This window comes from Mustela erminea, chromosome 12, assembly GCF_009829155.1.
Source record: "Mustela erminea isolate mMusErm1 chromosome 12, mMusErm1.Pri, whole genome shotgun sequence".
In the NCBI taxonomy this organism is placed as follows: Eukaryota; Metazoa; Chordata; class Mammalia; order Carnivora; family Mustelidae; genus Mustela; species Mustela erminea.
In genome coordinates, this window is record NC_045625.1 from 4,101,898 (window position 1) to 4,124,751 (window position 22,854).

General features: G+C 60.9%; 1 protein-coding gene and 1 long non-coding RNA gene across 4 annotated transcripts in view; one reads left to right on the forward strand and one right to left on the reverse strand.

Annotated features, from left to right (window-relative positions):
- Nucleotides 1-1,309: 1,309 nt before the first annotated feature.
- The window catches only part of NTNG2 (netrin G2), a 65,012-nt gene continuing 43,467 nt past the window's right edge, over nucleotides 1,310-22,854 (reverse strand). For 2 of the 3 annotated variants that reach the window (XM_032307959.1, XM_032307958.1), the window contains 8 exons: nucleotides 14,412-14,584; nucleotides 11,525-11,551; nucleotides 10,602-10,739; nucleotides 7,237-7,311; nucleotides 5,657-5,752; nucleotides 4,010-4,177; nucleotides 2,451-2,585; nucleotides 1,310-1,852 (listed from right to left, as the gene is read on the reverse strand). In XM_032307959.1, the coding sequence (XP_032163850.1) occupies nucleotides 1,617-1,852; nucleotides 2,451-2,585; nucleotides 4,010-4,177; nucleotides 5,657-5,752; nucleotides 7,237-7,311; nucleotides 10,602-10,739; nucleotides 11,525-11,551; nucleotides 14,412-14,584 (1,048 nt within the window). In that variant the 3' untranslated portion in view covers nucleotides 1,310-1,616. The remainder of the gene's footprint in view (nucleotides 1,853-2,450; nucleotides 2,586-4,009; nucleotides 4,178-5,656; nucleotides 5,753-7,236; nucleotides 7,312-10,601; nucleotides 10,740-11,524; nucleotides 11,552-14,411; nucleotides 14,585-22,854) is intronic. The other variant, XM_032307960.1, reaches the window with a different exon arrangement.
- On the forward strand, nucleotides 2,580-8,566 carry LOC116570629. Its single transcript, XR_004277500.1, has 3 exons — nucleotides 2,580-2,931; nucleotides 6,074-6,317; nucleotides 8,005-8,566. It is a non-coding gene; the product is annotated as an uncharacterized LOC116570629 (long non-coding RNA).

The following is a 22,854-nucleotide window of genomic DNA, read 5'->3' on the forward strand; positions in this document are numbered from 1 at the left end:
AGTTGTAGCGCCTCCTCCGGCGCTGCATTGTAATCTCTTCGTCCTCAAGGCCAAGTTCTGTGGAACTGGGTCTTAGCCTTGTTTGGGGGAATTGAGGGTGGGTGGGGGAGGCAGGTCTAAAGTTCCCAGCCTGGAAACAGTGGCTGCAGATTCCAGAAGGCAATTGTGGGTGGGGCGGGTTGGGGGGGTTGCTGCAGCAGCAGCTGGGAGCCAGAATGACCCTTGGTGCTGGGAATCTTTGGGAGAAATGTGGACCTTCAGGAGAGTCAGCAGGGCAAAGTACGAGCATCCAAGGGCAGGAGAGATGCAGGGGACGCTCCCACGGCACAGGGCCTCGGCGGATGGACCCCCTTCTTCAGTGTCTCACAACTCCCAGGCTGCCCCTGGGTCCTCTTGGCCACCCCCTGTGCAATCTTTGGGAGGGAAAGGGGAAGGAGAGGGGGTGGGCTCTGGACCCCAACTATGGATTCCAGCCCCAAGTGCCGGAAGGAGGCTACATACAGCAGCAGACACCGGGCCCGGGCTGGGGGTCCCACAGGTCTGAGAGACCCCTCCATCCCGCATAATAAACCACCAGTCCCCTCCCTTGGACCTCCTAGCAATGACACCAATGTCCCCCATGTGTCTTTAAATTCAAAGACAGCTGAGGAAAAGTGCCAATAAACTTTGCATTTTTTTTTTCCCAAGGGAAAGGAGGGAGGCACCCGTCTGTGGAAGCTGCTAACGTGTGGGTCCCCCCTAAGAAGGGCTTAGCCACACCGCTGGGAGGAGGGCTGCCTGATCTCGGTCACAGAAAGCCCGGGGGAAGTGGTGGCCTTCACGGTGAAAACCTTTCTCCAAGGTGCTCTGTGAGCTCGGGTGTAGGCGAACACCAAGAAAACAGGCCCAGGAGGCAGCAGTGAGCAGACTCTTTACTCGGTCGGATTACACACCATCAACCACCAGCAGCGACGGTTAATACAAACAAAAATAGTTCTCTGCGAAACACAGTCTCCAGCCCTCCCAACCCTCCTTCCTAACTCCCTCCCCCAGACGGCGAGTTCCTTGGTCACCAGGCCTCACGGAGTCTGGTGGGTTGCAAAGGAAAACAAAGAAGAGTTGTAGGCAACTGGACCTCCGGTCCGCTGGCCGGTGGCAAGCCAGGGACAGGCGCAGGGGGTGTCCGCAACAGTCGCGCGCGCGAGTGTGTGTGAGTGTGTGTGAGTGTGTGTGTGTATGTGTGTGTGTTGGGAGGCGGGACCTGGAGGTGTTGAGGTGAGCAGCGTTTCTCCCCACCCCCATCTCACCGCCAGCAAAAAAAAAAAAAAAAAAAAAAAAAAGGGTGGGGGGCGGCGGGTAGTAGAAAAGAAAAAACTAAGACCCAAATCACAGGCTGCGGGGCCGGCGCCCCACCGCGCCCCCTGCGGCGGCGGGCACGGCCGGGGCGGGGCGGGGGCCGCGGGGCGCGGGGCGCGGCGCGGGCGGGCGGGAGGACTCTGCTGAGTAGCACCTGGGAGCAGCTCGGGCCGCACCCTTCTCGCCGCCCGGCCTCGGACGCCGGGGCTCCCCCCCCGCAAGCCCCGAGCTCCCCCCCCCCCGCCCCCGGCTCCCCGGGCGCGGGGTCGTCCGGGCCGGGCTCAGCAGCCCAGGCGGGCGGCCAGCCCCAGCAGCAGCAGGCAGCCGAGCAGGGTGGCGGGGCGCGGGGCGGCCCCGGGCGCGCGGTCGCAGTCCAGGCCGCCGTCGTCCGCGGCGGGGTCGCAGCGGGGCTGCTCGCAGCGCACGCCGGTGTAGCCGCTGGGGCAGGCGCAGCGCTGGTTCTGCACGCACGTGCCGCCGTTCTGGCAGAGCAGCTGGTCGTCGTCGCACACGTTGGCTGCGGGGCAGAGGGGCAGTTAACGCGGGCGGGGCCCGTCCACCCCCCTCGCTGGAGCTTCCGCGACTGAAGCGCGGCGGGGCGGCGGGGGGTGCTGGAGGCTCCGGGCGCACTGGGTGCGAAACGCCCCTGCGTGCACGGCGACAGCGGCCGGGCGAGACCTGGCCTCTTTTCTCCCGCCACCGCCCGTGTCTCCCTGCTCCCGAGCCCACGGGCCTTGGGACGCCCCTGCTCTCTCCCCTCCGGAGCTTTGCACCTGCTGTTCCCTGCGCCCTTCCACCCTCTCCCGAGGCTAGCGCCCCCTCGGCCTTTCGGTCCCGCCAGGTCCTCATTTCCTCGGGCAGCCGCCCTTCCTCCCTCCCTGTCACAACCCCCAACCCGCCCGCTCCACCTCTGCCTCCATCTGGCTTCTCAACCAACCCCCAGTTCCGCCACCCCGTGGTTCCCACCTGGCACCCGCCCCAGATTCCTGTCGCAGCAGACCCCGCCCACAGCCCCGGACCCCGTCCCTCGCTCCACCCACAACCGAAGCCCCGCCTCCGCAGGCACTAGCCCCGCCCCCGCAGCAGCAGGCTCCGCCCACCGGGCTTGCACTCACGGTAGCAGCCCTGGCGCCAATAGTGCGTGGGGAGGCAGTCGTCGCACTTGGGGCCCGCTGCGCCCTCGCGGCACTCGCAGAAGCCGGTCTCGTTGCACCGGTCGTGCACGGAGCCGATCTGGTTGCAGTTACACTCTGGAAGGACACGTGCCCGGCGCGCGGTCAGGACGACCTGTGGGCGTCCTCCGCACGGACCCCCACCCGGTGCGGCCCCCATCCCTCCGGCCGGCTCTCCGTAATCCCCGGGCGGTGCACCCCACACCATTGCCACGTGAGCTCACGGCTGCCCGAGGGTGCACATCTCTAGGGAAGACTGTTCTGTCTCGGTTCTTTAGCATCCATTACCCACTCTGTTCCCCTGGCCCTGTTGCTGTGTGGCCTGGAGCAGCCCCAAGCCCTCTCTGGGCCGCGGTTTCCGTCTGTGGAACTGGAGGGAATGCTGATTCTTCCACGCTCCAAAGGGCTCCAAGATTCTTGTCAGGTGGGAAGAGCCTCATCGGAGGCAAGGCTTGCGGCGGGCAGTAGTCCGCCTCCGCATCTCCTCCCCAGGGCGGCGTGGGCGTGGGGGGGCAGCCCCAGAGGCCCCCAGCCTCTCCCTAGCCCCTTCCCAGTTAGTTTCCTGGGGCCTCTGCACTGGATGGGGGGCAAGTGTCCCCACTCTGGGAGGCCTTGAAGCCCAAAGCTGGCCCAGAGGAGGCAGAGAGAGGCAAGGAAAGAAGGAGGGTATCGGGAGGGGATGCCTCGCCCCCCACCCCGAGGCCCCACCCTGTCCCTGCAGCGGGCTCCTGTGACGCCGGCAGCACAATTCTGTTAGGTTCACTTTAGAGTTGATGGAATTATCTGAAAGCCAATGCCATAATTCAGACTGACAGCTCCCGCCTTGAGGGCAGCCCCTCCTCTGTGAAGTCGGCGCGGACCTGGTGGGTGGACGAGGGGCTGAGGGGACTGAGGGGGCTGGGGGCCCTAGGACTGAGCATTGGCCTCCATTGGAGACAGAGGCAGAGGTGGTGGGCAGCCCTTCCGGGTGGGCGGGTGTTGGCCGAGGCCATGTGTTTGGCCTTTCGGGATGGGCAGCCCCACCCCTGGTCCAGGGCCCCCCGTGGCTTTCTTCTCTACCCCAAAGCCAGTCCTGCAGCACACTCTAAAGAAAGCGGTCCGAGTGCCCACTGGGTCCTACAAGCTGGGCCTCTGATTATAAAGCATCAGAAGAACTGCACTGGGAGAAAAGCTTCAGCCACAAAAGGGAGTTGAAAACTTGATCTAATCCACTTCCCAACTTTACAAGTGGGGAAACTGAGGCAGACAGCAAACTCTAGAATCAGTCTTTGACTCTAATGAGTGGTTCTCAATTTCCAATGTCTGTGGGGATGGCCGAAGGGGGAAGTTATTAATAGAGCAGATTCCAGAAACTTCTGTCCTTCCAGACGCCCAGAGGAAATGGGTCCCAGAAATCCGCCCCACGCCCGCAGGGTTCCCCAGCACCTGTTGACGCCAGGGTCTCCGGAGCCCGCCCCGCCCAGCGCCCCGCCCCTCCCCTGCGCCCCGCCCCAGCGGCTCACCGATGCACACGTTCTCGTCGTCCAGCTCGGCAGAGCCATTGCGGTAGTAGCCCAGACGGCAGTGCTGGCAGTGCTGGCCTCGCGTGTTGTGTTTGCAGCTGACACAGGTCACCACGTTTAGGAAGTCGATGTAGCTGCAGCGGTTGGAGTGGCCATAGCACTCACAGTCTGGGCCAGCCGAGCGTGAGAAACACCACGGGTCAGTGAGCCAAGGCAGACTGTGCCTTCCTGCCACCCCCTGCACCATGTATTGGGGGAAACTGAGGCACGGGGCTAGGACAGACCAGCCCGAGGACATGCAGGGAGGCCTGACTGGCACGGGAAGGTACCACGGGCCTCCAACACTTCTGTACCATCTGGGAGGAGGCAGGCACGCCACCTTTGAGCCAGAGGAAGGACCCGTGTGGGCCCAGCCTACAAGTTCCCACCTGGCCCTGGGGACAGGAACCCAGGGAGGGCCTGTGGACAGCACCTGCCGGGCGGGGTGCCAGAATGACGTGCTCTTGGAAAGATGCCTGTGAGATGCCGGGTGATTGGAAGTGATTCATGCGGGGAGGATGGGTCATGCGGCCAGCGTGAGCTTAGGAAGGGCAGTTGCTGGGTCCGTGGCGCTCAGCACTGCACCCCCAGGGACTCGGTGAAGGACAGACGCATGCACGGACGCTCGGTGAGATGCAACGGGCCAGGGGCTTCCTCCACGTGCTGCTTTGGAAGGTGGTTGGAAGGGAAACGCCCACCTGCTGGACCTTTTACGATCAGCCTGAGCTGTTCTGCAAATGTGACTGGCACCAGAGGGCCTCTTCTTGCACACCCCCGAGAATGAATGTCATCTTGGGGTTTGTGCCCGGGCCATCTTGTTTCGCCTCCTGATCATCTTGGCCTGGCTTCTGACTCTTACTGCGTGCACATGGCTCCGCACCGAGGACAGCGATCCCTGTCCGTCCTGCTGTCTCCTCCAGCCTCACCACCCCACCCCAGCCCCCATCTCCCAGCACTGGGCGAGTGCGGGGCGAGGCATCCTAAAGGTGTTGGGGCTTCACTCCCTGACCCCACGAAGGCGGCCATCCCTTGGTGTCCCTCCTAAGGGGCCCAACATCCCCTTCAAAAGGAAAGCCAGTGTGGCTGCCCTTGAATGGGAAGGACGCTGGCCACCCTCCTGAGGGTGCCATCTGTGTATCTCAAGAGGACCCAACCTCCCTTTTGTGGTGGGAGAGGAGAGAAATGAGCCTCGGAGCTGTGCCAGGGAGGAGACGGTGGGCACGCCACACCTTGGGCTTCCTGGACCCTCCCCTTCACCTGTCCCTTCCAGGTGAGGCATCCAAGTGTCTCAAGGAGTAGTGGCAGTGACCCCCGCGTCCCAGCTCTTGCTTCAACCGAGACAAGCCCCTGGGCCACACCCCCCAGGGGAGCCTGGACAGACTATTTCTGGTTGCTGCTCTGCCTGCCCACTGTGTTTCTGACTCATACCTGCTCTCAGCTCCCTTGGGGAGGGGGGACTGAGGGAAGAGAGGCTCAGTTTCACCTTGACCCAGCTACTCCGGGAGGTTTTCTGAACCAGACATGGGTCCTCCGTCCCGCATCATTATTTCCAGCGGAGGTGAGGATAGAGGTGCGAGAGGCTGGTCCGGCCTGGGGCCTTCCTCTTACCTTGGAACTCTTCAATGGGCACCACTTGAGCTGATTTGGGCTTGAGCTGGAAAGGTTTGGAGGCCGGGGCAGGGGCAGCGGCGGAGGTGCCCACAGCTTGGAGAGATGAGAAATAAGCTCCCTCGTCGCCACGGTCCAGCTGCCCCAGGCGGGCTGTCCGGGCCCCGGGAAGGCCCAGCAAAGGCTTCCACCTGCTCCTGGATGCTCCGGGGCAGGCTTGTCACCTGCTCAGATGTGAGGGGACACAGCACATCCAGGAGCACGTGGAAAAAGCCCTGCCTTCGGTGCCCCTTCGGAGATCACTTACACACTCGGCTGGATTAATTCCCCCCCAATTCCTTTTCTAACCCCCAGCAACCCCTGACGGGTGCAAGGTGCTTTGCTGAAACTGATTTTTTTTTTTTTTACTGATCTCAGGCACCGACCGAGAGCCTCAAGAGGAGATCCTCTCTCTCCAAACTCCCGCGAGCATCACATCCAGAGAGTGGCCCTGGTGTCCAAGGCTTTGGCAACTCCCCTTCTGACGCATCCCCCCTCTTCCAGCCAAAGTGAGTCCTTTCCTATCCCACATTCCCTGCTCAGCGGTGTTGCGAGCTGAGCCGCAAGCCCAGACGGCGCCCACCTTCCGCATCAGAACCCACCAGGACCTGGCCACATGTTGGTGAGTGAGCAGGACGCTGGCCAGGCAGCAGAGAGGGCTCAGCGTCCCTCTGGGAGCCTGCGGCGCCCTAGGCGGTGCAGGGCAGGGAAGGGATGGCTCCAGGGTCTCCATCACCAGGGAGGATGCGGGACGCAGGGGCCTGCAGACCCTCACCTAGTGTGGATCCAGCTCCAGAACTGCCTGCCAGCAGAGGGCGCCGAGAACCCTGCTCACTGCTCACGGAGGGGCTGGCTGTTGTCTAAGCAGGCAGTAGGACTGATGTCCAGGGAGCAGGTGAGCTGGGCTGGGAACAGCCTCCCTTCCTGGAGAGTCGGGCAAGCCCCTGTGTGCTTCCTGTGCGTGTCTGTTTCTGGCCACCAATGAGCCCACGTGTGTCTCCTCCCACTGCTGCAGGAGACTGAGGCTCCCAACTAGGTACCAGTAGCTTCTACTACGCCTCCTGCCCTGCTCACGGCCACCCCACCACCAGGCCTCTGCCCTAGCTGGCCCTGCACCTGGAATGTGCTATCTTCTTCCATCTGCTCATAGCCCGCCCCTCTGTCTGGGTCTGACTTCCACCCGGCTCCTGCAGGAGTCCTGACTCTCTCTGGGCTCCAACCCTGCCCCCGGGGGTTCTGGGACCGACAGTGGCAGGACAGGGTTCCTGCTCTCAGGGCAGAGTCTCCACTCAGCTCCAAAGCCCTTGAGGGGAATGAAGGATGAATAGGCATTGGGTCTGGTGGTATCACCCTGGGCATCTCTAAGGTGAGTTGAAGTGGGGGCAAGTAGAGCTCCAAGACCCACCCCCAGCTCTCACGGACCCCCCGCCCCACCTGAGTCCCACCACATACACCTGCTGCCTCCACTAAAGAGGGAGGGGCCTGCGGGTCTAAGGAGTTTTCAGGGGTGTCTAATGCCCGTGCAGACCCTCCCCCCATACCTTCTGCACTGGAGGGCGTCTGGGGCCAGGGGGAGCTCTCCCCAAGGGGGGCAGCGGCAGATGGCCTGATCCGCTCTTGGGGGAAAGAAAAGAAGAAACTCAGTTATGGGACAGGGTGGGGCTGAGGGGTCCTGGAGACACACTGAGGCATCACACACCCTTAGCAGCAGCAGCAGCCCGGTAAGAAGCGGCTCTGTCTACACTGGCCAACTAGAACTGGGTTCAAATCTACTGGAGAGGCAGGGTCTACACTACTGCAGCTTATGGAGGGCACACGTGAACTTGAAGCCAGATAGGGGGACGGGGGGAGCCCGAGCATGCTTTTGGCTGTCCTTTCCTCAGTGGGCCTCCTGATTTACACGACTTTTCCACTCTCCCTATGTGTCCCTGTTCCCACCGAGGGTAGACTTGGATCCAGCTCCGTGTCTGGGCCCAGACCTCTTTGTGCTTAAGTCCCTGGCTAATGACTGCAAAGGGGGACATGTGTTATCAAACGTGTCCAGAAGGGTCCTTGGAGGCTTTCTGCCGGACACCAATGCGGGGCCCGGAGCCCCTCCGCCATCTGGCCTACCTCCCCAACCCACGGTTAGGACCCACTCTCACCAGGGACCCCAATGCGAGGCAACCCCCACTGCCATAGAGCCTACCTCTGGGACCAACGGACACGAAGCAGGGGAAGCAGGCTGGGCTGGCCAAGGCCCGCGCTGAATTTCAAAGGACAAACCCAGAGGGACAGGGGAGAAATCGGATTCTTTCCGCTTCTTAAAGGGATTACGCACGATGCCGGGTGGGGGAGAAAAAGGAAATCTACCAGCTAAAAAGTGCAGGAGACTTTCCAGCTGGGAGCCGGAGCCTTTGGACATCAAATTGACATTAATATGGTGCTCAATGAGGAGAAGAGGCTGCAGGACCCAAATTGGCAAGGGCTTAATTAGAGCCACAATAAAACCCACCCCGAAGGCTTTTTGCTTTGGAGCCTTTCTCCCAGCACCCTCTGCGGGCGAGGATTAGGCATCTTGAGCAGTTTTTCCTGCCCCGCAGCCCCTGCCCCGCCGCCCCTGCCCCGCCGACAGCTTGACACTGGCAGGAGGGGGAACATCTGGGCCCGAGGTTCACGGGCGCAGCTGGACTCCGGCCAAAGGGCTGAAGCACCTGTTGGGAGGCACATGGGGGCTGGGATCTGGGGGCCAGAAAGACCCCCGGCTGGGTTCTCTGGGACATGCTCAGGTGTGCGGGAAGAGCATTCTCACAACGGCCCGTGTCGCGTGCCAGGCCAGATGGAGGACCCGTCTGCTCCTTTGGAATTGGGGAGCTGCGCGCAAGCCACGTCTTCGAGACCGCGCCAGCTCCTGGCCTCTGAGGCTGGGGGTGGCAGCGCTGGGTGGTGGGGCCCGGAAGCTGGCCTCTGCGGTCAGCCAGCCCTGAGTTTGGATCCTGCCTGGGTGCCTCTGTCACCCTGTTACCTTGAGCAGCTGCCTCTTCCTTTCTCAACAGCTTAACTGACGTGCATTTACATACCGCGAAGGGCCTAATCCTCAGAGCTGTGAGTCAGGAGAAGTCCACACTCTGCCAGCGGGGCCGATTGTCATTCTCAGTGGGGGTCCGGGTACATGGGGCCCAGGGCACAGGCTTCCTTTGCTAAGAGGAGCGGCGGCCCCCAAGGCGTGGGCTGCTGGGGTCGTTGTCTGTCTGCTGTGCTGGAACCACCTTCCCCTCTGAGCGCTCTTGCGCCTGGCACTGGGCTCAGCTGGCAAAGCCGACCACGACCCACTGAGGGCTTGAGGAGCCCCTTTCTTACCACTTGGGTCCTGGAGACCCTCACAACTCGAGCTCCCCTTGCCTCGGCTCACTGCCTGGCCTTGGACTCTCTCGTCACCTCCTAGCAGTGCCGCTTTCTTACCCTAAGCCGCTTGCCCCAAATCAGAAGCAGCTCGGAAAATGGATTCAGGGTTCCTGTGTGCATGTGCGTCTCCCACCCAGACAGGCTGCTGTTCGCACGCAGACGCGGCACCCACCCCGGCGAGTCTGGTCCCCGCGCGCGTCGGCTAGTCCCAGGCTCAGCACAAACCATCAGGCGGCCGGCCAGCTTCTGCCCTGGAATTGCCAGCGTGGACCCATTCTTCACCCCGAAGAAGATCCCTGGGCAGGAGGTTCCCCCGAAATCCCTGAGTCCCCCGGCTACTCCTGCCTCCCGCAAACGCCTCCCATGCAGAAGAGAGGAGGGCAGAAGTAAAAAGAGCCGGGGCTGGTCACCCTCCGGGTTCCCTAGAGGCCTTAGGCAAATGGCTCTGGAACGAGGACTTTTCCAGGGCATTCAGCCAGGCTTGGAGAGGGCGGAGCCCCACTCCAGGCTGGGGGGGCGGGCAGGGGTGGGCAGGGGGCGAGGCTGAGTGTGGATCTCTTCCCCGGCTGAAGGAGGGGTCTCTGCCCATCGGAGGTGTGGCCTGCCCCTCCCCTGGTCCGTGTGCAGAGAGAGGGAGGGTCACGGCTCTGCCCAAACAGTGACGCGCCCCTGCCATCTCCTCTTCGCTGGGACGCCCCTTCCCAGCTGGGACCAGGAAGAATCCCCTCGGACCCACCCTCCTGGCACCCTCTGGGAAGGATGAGTCCTTTCAGACGCCCAGCATTTGCAGTGGGTGGAGACAGGTGAGCCCAGGGGGCCACCCAGCACCCCAGGCCTCGAGTATGTGCCCATCCAACTTTGGAAGGGAATTAGGACCAGCGAGCAGGCGTTTCCAAGCCTGTCTGTGGCTGCAGACCCCACAGGGTGGCTGCTGTGGCTGAGGAGGGGCAGGATAGGATGCTGGCCCTGTCCCCCGCACTCAGCCCAGAAAAAGCTCAGCAGGCCCATTCCTAAACCCCCGGCCCAGAGGTGCCCTTCGGCATTGCTGATCAGAGTCTCTCGCCTTCTTGGCTAACTGTACATTGCCCACTCCCAGGGGATCTGGTGCTGAGATGTGGGGACAGAGCGGGCCCTGGCGGGGGGCGGGGGCAAGCTCCACGGAGCACTGAGACAGAAAATCTCCTGGGAGAGCTCCTCAGTGCCATCAGGCACCTTCCCTTCCTTGGTCACTCTGTCCTCTCGGCCATGCTGGTCTCGGGACCCGCCTGACCAGTGCTGTGGGAGGCAGGAGGAAGAAGCATCGAGGGGCTTGAAGGGAGCCCCAGATCCCCTCGCTCGGGCCCAGTCATGGGGGACCAGACGCCCTCCGTCAGCCCCACACTCTCAGGCTCTAGGGTCTAATGTGCTCTAAGAGCCAAGCCCCACGGCAGACACCGACAGCAGCACACATCACACACGGGGCTGGGGACTGTGGCGGGACGTGGGGAAGAGCAGGGCAGCCGGGCTGTCCCTGAGCACCCACCTGTGGGCTGTGGGGTGCTGGGGGACATCGAGGCCCGCCCGGTGGAAGTGGAGAGGGCGGGAGTGCTGGGGTCCCCTCTCAGGGCCACAGTGGCCACAGGGGCTCTGGGGACAGGGTCTTTCCGGGGCCTGCCGACGCCTGGCAAGAGACGAGAAAGGCAAGAGGGTGGGGAGTTGGCAGGTATGGGGCGCTGCAGAGAGGCCACTTCTGGCCTCACCGAGTGGGCCAGCATCCCCTCCGGGGTCCAGCTTCCTCTGGCACTGTCTTTGCCCCCAGGATCCCAGCAGGGAGCAGGCCACGGTGGGCTGTGGCCCTCCTCGAGCATGTCTGAAGTGTGACGTGGGCCACCGGCGGCCCCTTTGACCCTGGCGAGTCCTCTCCTGCTGACTCTCAAAGCTGGTGGCAGAGCCCATGGCGGGGCGGTCCGGGAAGCACCGTGCTTAGAGCCCGCAGCCTGCTGATGCCGCGTCAGCCCCTGGGTGCCCACGCCCCACCTCCCTCCCACAGTCTGACCCCTCCGCGAGGGCCTGCAGGCAGCAGGACCCCGGCGCACCTGCCCCAGCCTCCCAGGCACACAGGTGCAGACTACCTGAGCACACCCCACAGTCGGGCTGCGGGAGGGGGCACTTCTGCCCCTGGCCAGGGAGAAGGGACCCCCATTCTTGTCCTGGAGGAGCGGGAGGCAATGGGGAGTTCACCCTGGGGTTGCAGGGCCCTTTCCAAAGCAGCACTGACCAGGAAGCTCGAGGAGAGAAATGTGGGGGCGCTGGCTGAGGGCCACAGGCCCGGGGTGCGGGGGGAAAGGGGTGGTGGTGAGGGGGTCTGGGGGTTGGGGACAGGAGGGAGCGGGAGAGGTGACGAGTGAAGGGGTGTGGTTGGAGTCATGCACTGGGGGCGCCCTCGGAGGACCGGCGCGTACTTACTGCCAACAGCAGAGCCTGCGGCAGCACCTGGGGGAGAGAAGGAGGGTCACAGGGCCTCCCGGCGCAGTGGGGGGGGTGGTGACAGGGCTGGGAGAGGGGGGCCTGGAGACACATGCGGCACTGACCCTGTCTACCCGGTTTCATCCTCACAGCCGGCTGAGGGGGAGGGGCCCCCTTTGCCCATTTTGCAGATGGAGAAGCTGAGTCTCAGAGTTGGGACCGACCCCCAGGGGACCTGCTGGAAAGTGTCAGACACTCCACTGGGGGCAGCACGTGCACTCGTCTCTGAGGTTAGACTCTCAGGCCCTCCTGTGCAGAGCAAGGAGGAGGGGTGCCTTTCTTCGGGGAGCACCGGGGTGCCGGAGGCCTGGAGGCCACCGCGGCCGGGGCAGGCGGGTTTCCTGGAGGCACTGGTGGAACTGTCCTCCAGGCAGAAACCACAGTGTGTGCTTCCGTCTGCGGGAAGCGGAGATGACCAGGGACTCGCGGAAACGAGAATCGTGGCAGCTGCCGCGTGTGGCTGACACGTGCTGAGCGTGGCCCCGCGCGGAACCCCACGGGGGCTCATCGGTGTCCTCACTCTACAGATCCGGGACACCGGGCTCCAGGTAAAGTGGCCTGCCCAAGGCCACACAGCTGGGAGTGGCCGGTGTCCATGCCCCGGGGGCTGAAGGATGCCCGAGGAAAGGAGACGGGGGTAAGAATCCTCAGTCCCAGAAGGAAGGAGCTGTGCGTGCCAGGCTTCCCTGGCTGGGTGTCCCCGAAGAAGGACAGAGGACGAGGACGCCCCTCGGTGCCCTGGGAGGCCCTTCGGGGGGGTGTATGGACGCAGGCTACGTGAGGCACAGCCTCCCCAGAGTGAGCCCAGGGGACGCCAGGGCGGCCTGGGAGCATGAGGGGCTGGACTGGGTTAGGACTGGATTCTGAGGGCCCTGGGCGGGGCACCCTGGTGGGGAAAGCCCTTTGCCTGCGGCGAGGACGGAGTAGCGGGCCCCGACGGGAGGGGTACGGAGACCAGGTGGGGGCAGTGGAGAGGAAGGGCTAGCCTCTGGGGACCCCCACACTTGCAGCTTGGCCCCCCTGGGTGTTGGTGCCATCGCCTGAGATGGGGACACGGTGGGAGCAAAATTAAGCTGGGACTTGTTTCTGCCTGTGTCTTGGGGGCTGTTTTCTCCTGTTGTCCTAGAGAAGGGGGGGGTCGCAGGTGAGGAAGGGACAGGCTGAGGACACGCAGCACTTCGGGCCTCATCTCTGCTCCTGGGGATTCCAGGAGAAACCCCTCTTTCCCGGGGCAGGCGGGGACTCTGGGGAAGCAGGAACCAGCGCCAGGAGGTCCCCCAGATGAAGGGGTTTGGCCTGCCCCTGCAGGACAGGGGGGTGAGGGTCCAGAGGCAAAGCCTGGTCTGCGTGTGCGGGTGCATGTCTGCCCCCGGCGGGCTGGACAGAGCTTGGCCCCCTCGGTCCGAGCGGGTCTGGGCACCTGCCAGCGTCAGGAGAGGCAGATCCTTCCAGGAGGTGGGGCAGAGAGCAGGGGGAGGAGGCCAGTGGGACAGATGAAGGGAGGCAGACTGCCGGGGAGGGAGGGGACAGCCACTAAAGAAAGGGCTCAGGCAATGGCTCCAACAAAGAGATGGGTCGGCACCTGGCGAGGAGGGAGCCGGGCGGGGCGGCTGTCAGCGCCCAGAGCTCTGGGTGCCTTTGAAGGCCCAGAGTGCCGTGAGCGCCTGGCACATCACCCCTTCAAAGGCCTGTCGCCCGGCACAGGCACGACATGCCTGTCATGGCCTCGCTGTGAGGTTTTCAGCTTTGATCAGCCTAAAGTCACATAAATCTTTCACATCGGTGGAGGGAGTGTGCCAGTGGAGGGGCTCCCGCAAGGATGCCCAGGCAGTGGGGGGGGGTGGTCCAGGGGCCGGGGGCGGCCGCCCTGCTCTGGCTTTGGAACTGGGCCCAAACCAGTTGCTCACTGCTGGACCAGGGCTGCTGGGCCTCAGTGTGCCCATCTGGGGAGTGGGGGGTACTCGTTCTGCCCGTGAGGCAGCCATGAGGGCTACGGGAGAAAGTCTGTGTCGGGTGCCCGGTGCGGCCTCTGTCAGGGAGCTGGGCAAGTGTCGGACCTCAGCAAAGTCGCTGGGGGCTGGCCAGGGAGAGTCCACCCTGGGGCTGAGCCCCAGCCCCTCCCCACAGCAGCTTGGGGGCACCCTGGGATCTGTGATTTCATGAAAACATCCATGGACTCTGGCGGGGGGGGCCTGAGGAGTGGCCCTCCCTGGGCTGTTCCTGATGCAGGCACGTCTGGGTGCACCCTAGCCCTGGCACAGAGGCAGAGAAAGGAGGCCTGCGGGGATCTCGGGCCAGGGCCTCCAAGGACCCCTCCTTAAAATGGGATAAAAGAGACCCACTTCCTGGGGTGACGCTGAGGGTCGAGGGTGTGGTGACCGTGCAGCATGCGGCGCCCGAGTGGCAGGCTGTAAACGCCCCGGAAGCTGGTTACGGTGCTGCCCACCACAGCCTGGAGGCAAGGGTCCCCCCACCCCCTGCCAACACCCCACGTGCTGTCTCTCCAGCCTGCAGGGCCAGGCAGAGGAAGGACAGCAGGAAAGACGCTGAGCCGCTCATCTGGGGTTTCCCCTGGCACCTGGGGTGGGAAGGGCGGCTTAGGTGTTGCAGGGTACAGGGGCACCTCGTAACGGGGGGGCGGGGGGCAGGGTGAGTGTGCACGCTTGTATCTGTGCACACATTGGCACGCCCGTCTGCACAGGTGCGTGCTCGTACGCTCGCAGGTATCCGCACATGCGTGTGTGTGTGACCCACAGCCCCTGGGGTGGAGAGCGGGGGTGACCACAGCCCCCCACCCCTGGGCCGGGGTCGGGCAGCGGGTACGTACACGCGTTGGGAGAGCCGTGGGGCAGCGGCAGGTAGGAGCCGGCGCGCCAGGACCGGGTGCGGAAGTTCCTCTTGCACTTGCCGCAGTCGGGGCCGGTGGTGTTGTGTTCACACTCGCACTGCAGGCTGCCCTCCCGCACGGAGCACAGGTTGGCGTGAAGGTTGCACTTGCACCTGGGGGGACCCAGAGGGCCAGAGAGGTCCGTGAATCCTGGACAGGTAGGCACGGGAGGGTGACATGGGGGCCTCCCGTCCAACCTGCTGGGACTCTCCTTTGGGACAAAAACTCCCCGATCGCCCCGCTCTTCAGAAAGCACCTGATCCACTCTTTCCCAGGCTAAAGCTGCGCCCGGAGCCCCCGCCACGGGTCCACTCCCCGGTGGGTCGGTGCCTGTGGCGCTCTCCGCCGTCCCAGGGCGGGTGGCGGGGTGACCTTGACCCAGACGCTGTGTCCTAATCACCCTTGCTCTCCACCGAGGCAGGATGACAGGCAGCAAAAGCCGCTCACCAGCCCTCCCCTTGCAGACCCGGCCCCAGCCCCTGGCCGCCCCTCAGCTCTCAGCCTCGGCCCACACCCACACCCCTGAGGGCAGATGGAGAGAACCCCTACCTACTCCCAAACCCATCGGTCTGTCCACACATGTATTATTCATTCCTTCATTCAAATATTTATAGGCAACTCATTATTCTGAAATCCAGTAAATAAAGGGAGAGAATCCAGCGTGTCCTGTGTGTCCTGTGTAAACTGTACCCCCGCGTAACGAACTGTGGATGGGGGGTGTTTCTTTTTATAGAAGCGTCCCCGCTAGTAACCGAAGCAGGCGGGAGTGGGAGGTCGCTGTGCAGCAGCCCTGCCCCGGCCAACGGCTCCAGGCTGCGAGCCGCAGCAGCCGCCACCTCGCAGAGACGGCCGACGGACGGAAGGCACACGGCACCCGACGGCCGACGGACGGAAGGACACACGGCACCCCGACGTGGTCTCACCCAAGCCCGCTGAACTGGAATCTGATGGGGCCTCCGCATCCGTCTACAAAATCCCAGGGAATACGGAGGCCAGAGACACACACACGACAGCAGCGGGATGCAGTCGGCCCAGACAGAGGGGACTCCGGGAGTGACCAGCCAGCATCTCTACCCGATGAAGGGTGGGAGGCAAACACTGATGGGGGGTCACACCAAGAGAAGTCTCGCGGCGTCAGCCATCCGGATACTGATTCAGTCTCTAAACTCAAATAAAACATTCACGAAACAATCGGAAATACGGAGAATGACTGCATTGGATGACCTTAAGTTAACGCCGGTCAGATGCGGGGACGGTGGTCTGGTCACATTTTTTAAAGTCCTTCTTCTTTCAAGATCTACACTGAGGTGCTCACCGAGGAAGTGAACCGGGCTCTGGGATTTGCTTCAGAGTGACACGGAAAGGAAGAAGGTGGCCAGAGATGGGGATGAGACCCGACAGACCATGGGTTGGTAGCTCCCCGGGTCGGGGGGGACAGGTATATGGCGGTCCTCTGCTGGCATCCGTGGTGGAAATCCTCCAGAGTAAAACGAAAGCCAGAGGGCTCTAGGTTCTGATACGGGAAAATTTCCAAGGTGTATTGTCCATGTTTGTAAAAAGCAACTTGCAGAATAACGTCCTTTAGTAGAATCCTGTTTTTGTTAAAATATGCAAAAACTATAGAGATCGGATACCAACTACGTGCCAGGCTCTGGGCTGGGGAGCAGATCTTGGAATGACCAACAAAGTGGGGGTGGGGGGGTCCCCACTCCCGCAGAGTATACAGTCTGTCTAGTAGGGGAATGATGAAACCAGCGATTGGGTTAATCCGTGAAGCACAGGGGGCATTCTAGGGCAGTGAAGCCATTCTGTGTGACAAGGTCATGGTGGCAGCAGGACTCTGTGCATTGGCCCAAACCCACAGAGCTGACAACCCTGAGAGGGACCCCGATGCGCCTGTGGACTATGGCTCCCGGTCACACAGCACTGCTCATCGCCTGTAGCGAATGATCCCACTAGCGCAGCAGTAATGATGGAGGGCCGTGTTCACGGATGTTCACGGAGACCGGGTATCGGGGACCCTCTCCCCAACATGACGTCTATTAGTTTGACAACAGTCATTGTGCCAATCTTTAGTTCATGGCACTCGTTACAGGTGCCTAAGCACCATACATAGGAGAGGGTGTAAGGGCGGGTCCTAACTTAGTCTTGGGGGAACAGCATAGGCTTCCAGGAAGAAAAGTTTAAAATTAAGGCCTGAAGGAGGATCAAGAGTTTGCCAGACAAGGAGGAGAGAACCTCCTGGAAAGAGGCAAGAACAGGAGGAGAGCCCCTACTAGGGCCGAGAAGAGTTCCACCCCTGAGGTCTGAGGGGAGCCCAGCGGTGGGAGGGGGCCAGGCCAGGACACAGAGGCCACTGGGAGGTTGGAGGTGGTCTGCCCTGACCCACTGTTTCCGTCGTTTACCTGGGGAGCCAGAGCCCGGCTGGGGAGGTCAGGGAGAAAGCTGGGCATCGACTGGAGGCGGAGAGCCCAGGCCTGGGCTCGGATGGAGTCATGGAGGCCCCCAGTCAGGCCAGTCTGCGGTATCCAGCCATGGTGAGCCCAGGCACGCTAACATGTGTCTCTTCCTGTTACATTTAAAATACATATATCCACCCCCAAATCACCAAGAAAAAAACATAACTGGGTTTCAGCGTGGTTGTCCTAGGTTGGGAGGAGATGGGCTGATTCGTGGCTTTTCTTTTTTTCTTGGTCGTTGCACATTTCCTACGGGCTCTATCATGAGCAGGTCTTAGGTTTAGAAGCAGATGGCAAATGTTATTTTCTACCAGGCGGTCAGGCCTGACCCTCTCGAGAACTTACTGCAGCTCAGACCTGGGCTCCACGGGGCATGGAGAAGCCTGTTCACTCTTTCAGAGTTCCAATCTGCGGCCGCAAAGGCACAGGGGCCCTACCGTGTGCCCGGCTCTTGGAAAGGCACTGGGGGATGGGCTGGCACCTGTTGGCGCTGGTGACGCTTCTTCCCTCGGCAACCGGACTCCAGAGCTAGTCCTTGGCAAAGAGAGGTCCTGTGCTTAACCTTACTGGTCAGCACATACGATGCTTCCTTAATGCCCTCACGCCCCCCTCCCTGACCCCCACACCCACAGTGCCCATTAGCAGATCACAGGCTCTGACAAGTCCTGCAGGAAAGAAACCTGTCTGACTTTGTCTAACAGAAGTTTGTTTGCAGAACGAATTTGACCTCAGATTTTTTTTTTTCCCCTTCTGAATTCCTATTTAACATCCCACTGAGCTAGCTGGAGAGGAACCCCCCAGCTGTGTGGAACCAGGAACATACTCCATGCCTCTGGCCCAAAGATGGGATATTTTTAGAGATCAGCTACATAAAGAAAAGATTGCCATCTCAACTTTGGGTGGTAACACTGACCTTGGCTTGTTACAAATGCATAAAGACTGGCTGAATCAGAGAAGCAGATTGTAGTGATGGTGGCGGGGAGTCCAGGGTGTCAGAGTTGGACAGGCCTGTGGGGCCCAGGCTGGGGAGAAGCCGAGGCCACGCAGCTAGTTCCTCAAGACCCAAATCCTGACCCGGGCTCTGCCCCAGTTCCGTGCTGGCCAGGCCCTCCCACAGGCCTCCGCTCCCAGAGGGTGTCTTGGCTTCTCCACCCTTGCTGGCTGAGCCTGAAATGAGCTCGGTGCCTCCTCCCCCAAGGAGAGAAGTTCCCCGTTGGGCATGGCTGCCAGGAGAAGCCCACATAGTGGGGGAAAGCCTCACCAGGGCTGGCACAGACACGGAACCCCGTCAATGGAGCTGCTTCTTAGACTTCCTGACTTTGCAGGAAGGACTGGGAGACGCTGTCTCTGTGTTTATACAGGTGCGCACCCTTGTTCAGGGCTTGGCCTTTCCGGCTCTCTCCCTGTCTCTCCGGGTCTCTGTCTCTCCCTCGCCATCTCCACCCAGCCTGGGTTCTGAGCTTGCTTTCCTCTGGACCTCCGCAGACGCTGTTCCCTCCACCTGGAGCAGCTGCCGAGCCCTGCCCGGGTCTCCTAAAGCTCACCACTGGGGGAAGCGCCAGGTTTGAGACCAGATGTCACTTGTGCAGGGGACTTCTCACGGTCCCAGCTCTGTCGGCCCCTGTTACACTGTTCCTCACCCCAGTAAGCATCAGCGTCGGTGCGGTCTCCCCCCGTGGAGCACACGACGTGACTGTGGGAGAGGTACGCGTGAACCATAAGGCAGTATCGGGGTTTGTATTTATTTTGAACACAGTATTTTTTTTTTTAAGTGACAAACGCATCAGACCTGGGATCTTAAACGTATCATCGCCCAGGTGAGGCAATAAGGCATATTCACTTAAAGCAACTCTGAAGCAAGGAAATTAATAATCCGGGACGTCCACATGCACGAGAGTGAGGTCACACCACGAACAGAAAGTAACTCAAAACGGGTCGAAGACGTATACGTAAGAGCTAAAACAAGAAAAACAGAAACATACGGGCAAATCTCTGACTCTGGGTAGAGCGGCGGTTTCTTCGCCAAGACACCCAAAGCACAGACAACAGCAGAAAAAGATGTATACATTGGATTTTATATAAATGAAAAACTTGGCGCGTGTCAGAGGCCGTCATCAAGAAAGTGAAAAGACACTTCACAGAACAGGAGAAAACTGCTGCGGCTTGTGTCTACGCTACTGGATGAGCTTCTGCACCTCCGTAATCAAAACATGACCCGGTTTTTAAAGTTGAGAAAGGATCCGCTTTCACCCAAGCCCTTTCCCCAAGACACAAGCAGGGCCAACAAGACCGTGACAAGATGTCAGCCAAAAGCAAATCAAAATCCCGCACGTTACCCTCCGAGGCGTATCTTATGTTGATTATCAAAAGCACAGACAGTGACAAGTGTTGGCAAGGACAACGCACCACCCAGCGATCCCGCCCACAGGTGTACACCCCGCAGACACAAGGGCACGCCCGCCCGGGGAAGGTGTGCGGGGTCGCTCCTAGCAGCTGCCTTCACAGTAGCTGAAAAGCAGAAACAACCTGAGGGCTCGCCCACAGAAAAGCAAAACACATGCAAGGGAATATGACCCGGCCATAAAGGGGAACGGGGCTGGGACACCTGCTCCGGCAGGGGTGAAACTGGAAAGCACGAGGCTTAGCAAAAAATAAGCCAGACACAAAAGGGCAACGGCTGTTTGATTCCATTTATAGGAAATGTCCAGATTAGGCAAATCCACAGAGACTGAAAGTAGATTAGCGATGGCCAGGGGGCTGGGGAGGGAGATGGGGAGGGGTTTGGTTCTTTTTAAGGTGATGGAAGTGTTTGAAAGCCTGCCTGGGCGGCTGGGTGCGTCTGTGAGCAGACTAAAGTCACTGAATTGTACACTTTAAATGGGTGCCTTGCGTGGTAAATTATATCTCAGGGGGCTGCGAATGAATGAATGAATGGTTGGATGGGTAATAACTGGGGAAATGTGGGAAAATAAGGGAAAATTGTGAAGGGGTTACTTAAGTGACCGAAGCCCGGGAAACAGGATTTTATTATCCTCTCTCTCCTAGAAATCTTCAGAGGCGTGTTTTACTATCTTATCAAACGTATCACGCTGTGCCTTAAAGAGGGCCCCGGCGGAGGAGGCGGACACGTGGCTGGGCTCTGAGAGCCCCACGGGAAAGGGCGCATGGCCTTTCCCAGCAATCCCGTGAACAACACACCATGATCATATCCACTGAGCAGATTGGGAAACTGGGGCCCGGGATGGGGACGTGAATGGCCCGAGGTCCCCCCGCCGGGAAGGGGCAGAAGCCAGAACTGGAATCAAGGCAGCCCGAAGCCGGAGTCACACTCAGTGCCTGAACTCCCTGGTGGCCAGTGGGGGTGGGGGCACCACGGAGCCCGGGAGTCCCAGGGTGGTCACCTGCCTACTGAGGACTGGTGGTGCCGGTCACCCGTGAGTGAGGGAATGAATGAATGGACAGGAGTGACGCACCTGCCACATCACGTCACTAACCGCACACCGCGGGGACCAGGCAGGGTCTGCGCCGCTTCCTCCCGCCTTTCCTGGTGATTGCACAATGGGAGCCCGGGCCCAGGTCACACTAGCCTGGCATGTCTATGCGACCTTAGGAAGGCTGCAGAACATCCCATGGCTCAGTTTTTAATCTGTAAAACAGGGCGGCAGTGGCATCTGCCCCCCAGGGTTGTCATAAGACGCAATGGAGATGTGGTCTAGGACCGGTTGGTTTCCTCACTCCTTAAAACTTAAGAGCTCCTAGAGACAGGGATCCTGAGATCCTTCCAGGAATGAAGGCGTCAACTCTTCGCAAGAGCCTTACGAACGGTAATACTGCTGTCATCTCTATCTTACAGCTAAGGGAAGGAGGCACAGAGAAAGGGAGTTGCCCAAGGCCACACAGCTGCTGAGTCCCCTTTAAGGGCTGCAAGCAGGCAGGGGACAGTGGCTTGGAGAGTGTCCAGGACTGCCTGTCGGACAGACATGGGCCCAGAGGAAGGCAACGCACCCGCAGTCGCCCAGACACAGGCACGCCCCTTCCCACCCTCCCTGAAGCTGCTTGCTGACCTTCTGGGGTTTCTCTTCGCCATTCCAGAAGGCCGCCGGAGATGACATAAATAAAAAAATAAGCAAGCACATATCAATAATTTATTGGGCACGCCTACGTGGACAGGCACTGTGCAAATGTGCATCGTTAACCGAATCCTTGTGAAAACCCAGAAAGCACAATACCCCCACGTCACAGGGGAGGGGCTAGACGCCAGTGGGTCCCTGTCAGTAACTCACTCCGGGCATCTGGGTGTGGACAGGCGGGATTTGAACTCAGGGCTCCCGGGTGCCTGCGGTGGACCTCACGGCCCCTTTCCCACCTCTTGCCGCTGGACGTGCTGATCGCACGAGGCCAGGAGAGGGGACACAAGGCTGTGCCCCCACCCACAACCTTCACAATTCTGAGGCCTGGTCCTAGCACAGCCTCAGAAGAAGCCCCTTTCCCACCTTCTGTCCGAGCACTGGCCCCCGCCTGTGTCCAGGCCTGGGGGTGCTGCTCTCCCTCTGGCCTGAATGTTTCTCCTGCATCCGTGGGATCAACTTTCCCAAGGAATTGCTTTCTGAATTTGACCTTTGAGAACCATCAGTCTCACCAGAAAACCATCCCCTGAGCCACCTGACCCCACGACACAGCACTTTCCAGCTCATCCGTCAGGAAGCATTATTTAATAATGAACCGAGGGACCGCGTGAGGCCGGCCAGCCCCCAGGGGCCTGCCATCGGCTGGCGGACACTTCCAGCCCGCCCGGGTCTGCTACCCCTCCCACCCCCGGCCGGATCTCGGAGTCCCAGGCTTTAAGTCTACGGACCCAGCCGGAGCAGCTCCATGAGAGACGGAGAAAGAAGGAGAGAGGACAGGGCAGGAGAGGTGCTGAGTCAGCATCCAGACGCACGGCCGGGCTCCTAATTTGCAGGGTGACCTTGAGCAAGTCACTTCTCAGGGACTCAGACCTTTCCTTTGCAGCTTGGAAGGGTTGAATTACATCTGAGAGTTTCAATTCTGCTATTTCATTGCTCGCAAGTGCCGGACACACTGCGGGGCCCCCGTGGGCTCTCCGTGTCTGTGGAATGAATGAGCGAGGTTATCCCAGCATCGGGCCAGCGGCTGCTCTGGTAAGACCCAGGCAGTGTTACATCTGGTGGCAGGTGACCAGACTCCGGGTGTCAGTCTCCCCTCTGACAGGGCCGCTGGGAACGAGGGGCAGCATTACGTGGGGAGCACAGCACGGGGTCCCACACAGAGCAAGCCCCATGCACATCGCTAGCGGCTGAGAGGTCACAGAGCTGGGAGCGGAGGGTTCCTAGCAATAAAGATGGGCCTTACCCTTACCTGGCAGCCCCCCGGTGCCCAGCCTGACACAGGCTCCCTCCTCTGTCCTTTCTACCCCAGAGCCTGTCCGTGGCCAGCGCTCCCAGGTCAGCTGGCCTATTCTCCACGCCCTGGGGGTCCCCACGGGGGGACATACACACTGTCATCTTGGAGCCACTTTCCTGAGGAGACAGAGGTGGCAAATAAAAATATACGTTGCCTGATTAAATTAGAATTGCAGGTAAACAATGAATAGGTTTTTAGTATAAGTATATCCCACGGCATATTTGGGACAAACTTATACTTAAAATTTCTTTATTATTGTGAAATTCACATTTAACGGAGCACTTTCTCTGGCACCTCACCTGCCATGCTGCTCCTGTACGGGTCTGCATCATGGGTTTCCAGCCCGACCCCTGACTCCTCTTAAGGCTTGGCATGGGCTATACCAGCTCTCCCACTGGAAGCTGGCCCTCCTGCTCACCTCCAGACCGAGGCCTCCGCCCCCTTCTCCAATCAATGAGTCCCTAACGAGCCCCGAGCCCCCAGGACCGGCAACTGTCTGCGGC